Below are 7,555 nucleotides of genomic sequence, written 5' to 3' on the forward strand. Positions count from 1 at the left end.
GATATTATTATTATTAGATATTATTATTATTATTATTATTATTATTATTATTATTATTATTATTATTATTATTGTTGTTATTATTTTATTTATCATTTTTATATTAGATATTATTCATGCATAGTATACCTTGCCGATTGAAACTTGTATATGTCTACTTTACTGATTTCGTTATTTTTATATTATTGATTTATGAAATGATAATAAAATATGTAGTAAAAGGTTGAGGCGCGAGGATGAATCTTGTCGCTCCTTTCCTGTGTGTATCGTGTGGCGCACCGTTTGTTTTCTATCCCAGTTTAGAAGGCCGTTTCAAAGATCTAGTTTTGGATTCTAGATAAAAAAAATCAGGTGAAACAATTTTATTCCGTAAACATTATAAAAAAGTTGAGGAATACATCAGTAGTAATTCTTCACAATGTAGGTCTTCTGAAAGATAATTGGAACACTATATTTAGTTAATTAAAAATCATGAGTATGACTTTTGCGTCCTTTGTTAACATCGTTTTACCTAGACAAGTAGAATTCTTATCTTTTATATGTAAAAATACTCTTAACAACTATATAGGAAAATTGATTTGTTTTGCAAATATAGAAATTTCACAAAAAAAATATGTATAATATATATATATATATATATATATATATATATATATATATATATATATATATATATATATATATATATATATATATATATATGAGTACTATATATTGTGTAAAACTTTTAGAAACATTTGCGGTGGACAATGCCGGGACCAGATTCGTCATACTCTTCTTTAGTGATCCACATGGCTTGGAAGGTGGAGAGTGAGGCCAGGATGGAGCCACCGATCCAGACGGAGTACTTGCGCTCAGGTGGAGCAATGATTTTGATTTTTATGGTGGAGGGAGCCAAATTAGTGATTTCCTTCTGCATACGGTCAGCAATGCCAGGATACATTGTGGTGCCGCCAGACATGACATTGTTAGCAAACAAATCTTTTCTGATATCAATGTCGCACCTCATGATGGAGTTGTAGACGGTCTCGTGGATGCCGACAGATTCCATACCCAGGAAGGAAGGCTGGAAAAGGGACTCGGGGGCACGGAAGCGTTCATTGCCGATGGTGATGACCTGACCGTCGGGAAGCTCGTAGGACTTCTCGAGGGAAGAGGAGGCAGCAGCCACGTTCATCTCACTCTCGAAGTCAAGAGCGACATAGCAAAGCTTCTCCTTGATGTCACGAACGATTTCTCGCTCAGCTGTGGTGGTGAAGGAGTAGCCACGCTCTGTCATAATTTTCATGAGATAGGCAGTGAGGTCACGGCCAGCCAGATCAAGACGTAGGATGGCGTGGGGAAGAGCGTAACCTTCATAGATAGGAACGGTGTGAGATACACCGTCGCCAGAGTCCAGCACGATACCAGTGGTACGGCCAGAGGCGTACAGGGACAAGACAGCCTGTATGGCGACGTACATTGCAGGGGTGTTGAAGGTCTCGAACATGATCTGGGTCATCTTCTCACGGTTGGCCTTGGGGTTGAGGGGAGCCTCAGTGAGCAGGACGGGGGACTCCTCAGGGGCAACGCGGAGCTCGTTGTAGAAGGAGTGGTGCCAGATCTTCTCCATGTCGTCCCAGTTGGTGATGATGCCGTGCTCGATGGGGTACTTGAGAGTCAGGATACCTCGCTTGCTCTGGGCCTCGTCGCCGACGTAGGCATCCTTCTGACCCATGCCGACCATCACACCCTGGTGACGAGGTCGGCCGACGATGGAGGGGAACACAGCTCGGGGTGCATCGTCACCAGCAAAGCCAGCCTTGACCATCCCGGAACCATTGTCCACCACAAGGGCACAAGCTTCGTCGTCGGACATTTTGCCTGATGTTTTTGTTATCTTTGGATCTGTGAAAGAAAACAAGATATCAATATAATATAGTAAAGCTTTGTTAAGATTTATATGTGTCTGCACTAATAGTACGCGTAATTATCTTCAGTGGTTATAAATTCGTATTTGAATGAATATGTTTTTAAGTAATTGTTGATGCTCGTATGATGAGTCAGTTATCTCTCCGGGTTGCTTGCCTTACGCTTTCTTTGATGATCAACGTAACAAGAACCTTTAATGTGGCTCACTGATGCATATCGCTGATAGTCTGTTAGTGATGTGATGCTACTGAATATTTCTCTAACACCATATACAAAAGGTGGTTAATGACAAGGGGCGAATGTGTGTTGGCACGGCAACGGTGGAGGGACCAGGAACGCCACGCCTGTCGTGTGTACAAAGGCAGCTAGCTGAACGCAAGATAACGTGTTGCTTTTCAGTAGGCGAGTTGACAGTGCTTTCCAAAGTAAGTGGTATACAGCAAGGAAGACAAACAGGGCATAAATCGTTGTAAGGTGATAATATAAGACAGTGGAATTAACAAATTACCTCTAGCATTAGATCTAAGTCAGGATCGGGTGCTGTTGTGTTAAAGAATTGTGGAAATCATATGGTTTTCATGTCTTATGCAAGAGTTACATAATGTTGATTATAAGGTTTCTAATTGAAAAATCGGCCGAGGATAGTGATCATGAGATTTTGTTTCAAACTTATAGTCTGCACAGTATTACTATTCTGCTGATTGTTCAACACAACTGATTCGCTGAGAAAACACGATTACACTTTACATAACAAACTAAAGAAATGTGAACCAAATCCACGTACACTGCTGCTTGTACCCTGAGTCTGCACGAGACTAAGAGCTGCGTCACCCTCACCTCTGCTTATATACACGCGCACCACCACGGAAATAACGCACAACAAGCTGATTCAGTGTTAAAACAGACCTTTGGCATCTCACCTCCCCTTACCCACTACTTACCTTGTAACTAAAATGACCATATGAATAGGCCTTTGTGCGCATAGTTGCGTTCTTAGTCCTAATTATTGTCATGTAATAATTAGGTGAAATTAGTGAGATTTAATTACATTATGTATCTTGATTGCTATGCGATTAATTTGCGGTGCAAACAACGGTAATCATTGTGTGTTATAGCGCGATGTTCTATATACACTATTCATTTACTTATTTTCCGAAGCATAGAAGAATCATTAAGACTAATAAGGAAGAAAAATGAGGAAAGGAAAAGATCCATGGAGAATCATGCCACTTTCGTATTTTTTTTTTCTCAGGAAAATAAGAGAAAAAAAGTAAAGTCTTGCATTTGGCACATGGTTGAGTTACGAGCGATATAAGGTAAAGAGCTAGAGTGACTTACCAAGATAATTGTCCCTGGGGTGTGTTGAGCGTCACGGGGTAGTAATGGAGGGACCTGTGGTGCTTGATTACCTAAACAATGAAGAAAGACTTGAAAAAAATAATTTTAAAAGAAATGATTAATCCTAAAAAGAAATATATACTAAGGTTCGTGGTCTCATCATTAGTTAATAGTAACTCCCCCATCACCCTCGGAAAGTAAGATCACGTTACGCTCAGGTGAAAGGAACGTTCTTGGCTCCATTTATATATATATATATATATATATATATATATATATATATATATATATATATATATATATATATATATATATATATATATATATATATATATATATATATATATATATATATATATATATATATATATATATATATATATATATATATATATATATATATATATATATATATATATATATATATATATATATATATATATATATATTTTTTTTTTTTCTCGAGAGAGAGAGAGAGAGAGAGAGAGAGAGAGAGAGAGAGAGAGAGAGAGAGAGAGAGAGAGAGAGAGAGAACATAAGAACATAAAAGAAGAGGGAAGCTGCAAGAAGCCGTCAGGCCTACACGTGGTAGTCCCTGTATGAATAAAACTACCTAAGAGAGAGAAAGAGAGCACACATTCCCCAGTGTCCTTGTGTTGTTCTTTGTTTCTCCATGTTTGATTTAGCTACGTTCTGTTTTCTGAACTCACATGCTTGTCCTAATAAAGAGCAACGGGGCATGTTTTCTGATGCGATTCACTTCATAACTGCATCTTTCATAGCAAGAAACTATTAATTTTCTTGCAGATGCATATTTTTGTTAACTACGTGTCTAGTGCGTCACAATTTTCTTTTTTTATGTGTTTATCTATCGAGAAGCGAATAGGTAGGTAGATAAATAGATAAATACTGTACATAAGATCATTACTCTCCATTACCGCTTGGAGTTGAATCCTTAGTTTTTAAATGGGATATAGCCTACATATTGTGACGTAGCATTGAAGGAGCTACTGAAATGTAATCGAATTTCTTTTCTTGATGTATGTTAAGGTTTTAATGGCAATGGAGACCTTTGGCTTGTAAAAAAACTCGAGGAATGATGCAACATGGGTGTGGTTTAGGGAAAGCGAGGGAGGATAAAATAGTAGCCAGGATGAGTGGGGCGCTATACGTGTGACTGCTGGGTAGGTGGGTGGGAGTCTTCGCTGGGAGTTGAGACCAGCGAGATACCTAGGAGTTTCGATAAGGGAAAGGAGGAAGGTGATAATTCTCTCGGTACAGTAAGTGCTTTCCTCCAGGGTTATTTAAAGTACGAGGTAACTTAGCTTGAGAGAGAGAGAGAGAGAGAGAGAGAGAGAGAGAGAGAGAGAGAGAGAGAGAGAGAGAGAGAGACTGTGTGTGTGTGTGTGTGTGTGTGTGTGGCGGGAAAAGTGGGTGTGGCAGGAGGGCAAACGGGATGGAGGGGAGAGAGGAACACGCGGCAGACTGTTGACATTACAGAGGGGCACATCCTAGCCTCCCCCGCCTCGGCTATTTCTACCTTGGCTCTATAACTGCTGAAATGCTACTTACATATCGGGCATGAATGGGATAGGCTCTGTCTGTTTGGCTGGTATTGGTGAGTGAAGGATGGGATCATGTTAAATTTTCCAAAATATTTAATCAGTATGAATGTTACATTAACATGTTTAAAAGAGTTTAAACTGAAAGTGTTTATTTGAAAAGGCAGATTAGAGAAATTGATATGGCCATAATTTCAAATAATCTTTTTCCTTGCAGATTACGAGTTCCGAAGTTAGTAGAACAATTTTCTCCCGATAGGCTTTTAAAGGAATGGTGTTTAATAATATAAATCTAAGGTACTTGAAATTATTTACTACATAATGTTAGAGAGTTGAGATTTGTATACAGTGAAGTTTAATTCTTAAATCTTAACAACAGTAAACACTAATTCATTGATGATTATTGTATCTAAGGGCGTATAATGCAGCAGAACCTATTCCTGTGTATTTATGTATTTATTTGTTTATTTACTTTTTGTATCTGAGCACACATGTATTCAAGACAGGAATCGTGTTCTAAGACAGTTGCATTCAGGCGAAACAGTATCAGTACGTGAACTCTGGACCTAGCAATAGAACGTTGCATCGGAGGCAATTATTATTATTATTATTATTATTATTATTATTATTATTATTATTATTATTATTATCATCATCATCATCATCATGATTCATCATCATCTTAATGATAATATTAATAATTAATAATAATAATAATAATAATAATGATATTAATAATAATAATAATAAAAATAATAATAATAATAATAATAATAATAATAATAATAATAATAATAATAATAATCACTATCATTGGTATAGTTGTTTGTAATTTTTTGTTAGCTCCCGTTAAAGGTAATCTAAAGAGATCTATAAGAAAAGTTTTATTTTCGAAATACAGATGGAGGAGTGGAGACAGGTATTATAAAAGTGTTGTAAATAAAAATAATGTAACTCGTTTTCAAGTTTTTCTGTTGCATCTTTAGAAAAAAAGCTTATAAAAGATACTAATTTGAATACTATTTAGAAAATAACATTAGAAACATTTGCGGTGGACAATGCCGGGACCAGATTCGTCATATTCTTCCTTGGTGATCCACATGGACTGGAAAGTGGACAGAGAAGCCAGAATGGAACCGCCTATCCATACTGAGTATTTACGTTCAGGGGGAGCAATAATCTTGATCTTAATGGTAGAAGGAGCCAAGGAAGTTATTTCCTTCTGCATGCGGTCAGCAATACCAGGGTACATGGTGGTGCCGCCAGACAGCACGTTGTTGGCGAACAGGTCCTTCCTGATATCAATGTCGCACCTCATGATGGAGTTGTAGACGGTCTCGTGGATGCCGACAGATTCCATACCCAGGAAGGAAGGCTGGAAGAGGGATTCTGGGGCACGGAAGCGTTCATTTCCGATGGTGATGACCTGACCGTCAGGAAGTTCGTAAGATTTTTCTAGTGATGACGATGCAGCAGCGATATTCATCTCACTCTCGAAGTCGAGAGCGACATAGCAAAGCTTTTCCTTGATGTCACGAACGATTTCTCGCTCAGCCGTGGTGGTGAAGGAGTAGCCACGCTCAGTCATGATCTTCATGAGATAGGCGGTCAGGTCACGGCCAGCCAGATCAAGACGCAGGATGGCGTGAGGAAGAGCGTAACCTTCGTAGATGGGGACGGTGTGGGTGACACCGTCGCCAGAGTCCAGCACGATACCAGTGGTACGGCCAGAGGCGTACAGGGACAGGACAGCCTGGATGGCGACGTACATGGCAGGGGTGTTGAAGGTCTCGAACATGATCTGGGTCATCTTCTCACGGTTGGCCTTGGGGTTGAGGGGAGCCTCAGTGAGCAGGACGGGGGACTCCTCAGGGGCAACGCGGAGCTCGTTGTAGAAGGAGTGGTGCCAGATCTTCTCCATGTCGTCCCAGTTGGTGATGATGCCGTGCTCGATGGGGTACTTGAGAGTCAGGATACCTCGCTTGCTCTGGGCCTCGTCGCCGACGTAGGCATCCTTCTGACCCATGCCGACCATCACACCCTGGTGACGAGGTCGGCCGACGATGGAGGGGAACACAGCTCGGGGAGCGTCGTCACCGGCGAAGCCAGCCTTGACCATCCCGGAGCCATTGTCGACCACAAGGGGACTCACGTCTTCGTCACACATGGTGGTTTTGTTTAGGATCTGTAAATAAAAAAAGTCAATTAATACTATGGAGTTTTATCTCTATAATCACGATTTGATGTACCATTTATTTATTCAAAATATTATCAATGACGGAGAAACTTGTATGACATGGGTGGTGATATGTTATACCACTTGCAGGATGCCTTGATTACTTTAGAATATGTCGTACGGAATAATTGCTTTGAAAAGTATTTCATAACTCTAGCTCCAAATAGTATTTTAAAGTTTACACACACACACACACACACACACACACACACACACACACACACACACACACACACACACACGTTTATTTTTATTAATCAATTTTATTTTATGTATTTTTGCAGCTAACTTGCACGTTGGTCGATGTAACTGAATGCCAAGTTAACACCAAAATTTCAGCTAAACTGATGAACGTCACTTTTTTCCTTCAAAATTAGCTTTTGTCAGTCTACCACCTTTTTCAGTAATGTTTCCCTGCACCTTCCTTTCCTAACTCCCTTCCTTCTCTACACCTCCCCTCTCACACGCTCTACCATCACTGCCACACAACCACGCACCTACACTCTTC

The 7,555-nt window shown here is 39.6% G+C and overlaps 2 protein-coding genes across 3 annotated transcripts; both read right to left on the reverse strand.

Annotated features, from left to right (window-relative positions):
* Nucleotides 1–347: 347 nt before the first annotated feature.
* On the reverse strand, nucleotides 348–2,713 carry LOC123503028 (actin-57B-like). 2 transcript variants are annotated; one of them, XM_045252385.1, is made up of 3 exons: nucleotides 2,420–2,713; nucleotides 712–1,887; nucleotides 348–624 (listed from the first exon to the last, which is right to left on the reverse strand). In XM_045252385.1, the coding sequence occupies exon 2, from the start codon at nucleotides 1,856–1,858 to the stop codon at nucleotides 728–730; it is 1,131 nt and encodes a 376-aa protein (XP_045108320.1). In that variant the 5' UTR covers nucleotides 1,859–1,887; nucleotides 2,420–2,713; the 3' UTR covers nucleotides 348–624; nucleotides 712–727. The 2 variants fall into 2 exon arrangements, with proteins under 2 accessions (XP_045108320.1, XP_045108319.1); XM_045252384.1 differs by lacking the exon at nucleotides 2,420–2,713 and having other exon boundaries at nucleotides 348–628; nucleotides 712–1,873.
* A 2,969-nt stretch (nucleotides 2,714–5,682) lies between these two features.
* On the reverse strand, nucleotides 5,683–6,996 carry LOC123503027 (actin, muscle-like). The gene has a single exon (XM_045252383.1). It carries the CDS (start codon nucleotides 6,976–6,978, stop codon nucleotides 5,848–5,850), a length of 1,131 nt encoding a protein of 376 aa, XP_045108318.1. The 5' UTR covers nucleotides 6,979–6,996; the 3' UTR covers nucleotides 5,683–5,847.
* Between the last annotated feature and the right edge of the window lie 559 nt (nucleotides 6,997–7,555).

The sequence above is a fragment of the Portunus trituberculatus genome, chromosome 13, assembly GCF_017591435.1.
Source record: "Portunus trituberculatus isolate SZX2019 chromosome 13, ASM1759143v1, whole genome shotgun sequence".
NCBI classification, from domain to species: Eukaryota; Metazoa; Arthropoda; class Malacostraca; order Decapoda; family Portunidae; genus Portunus; species Portunus trituberculatus.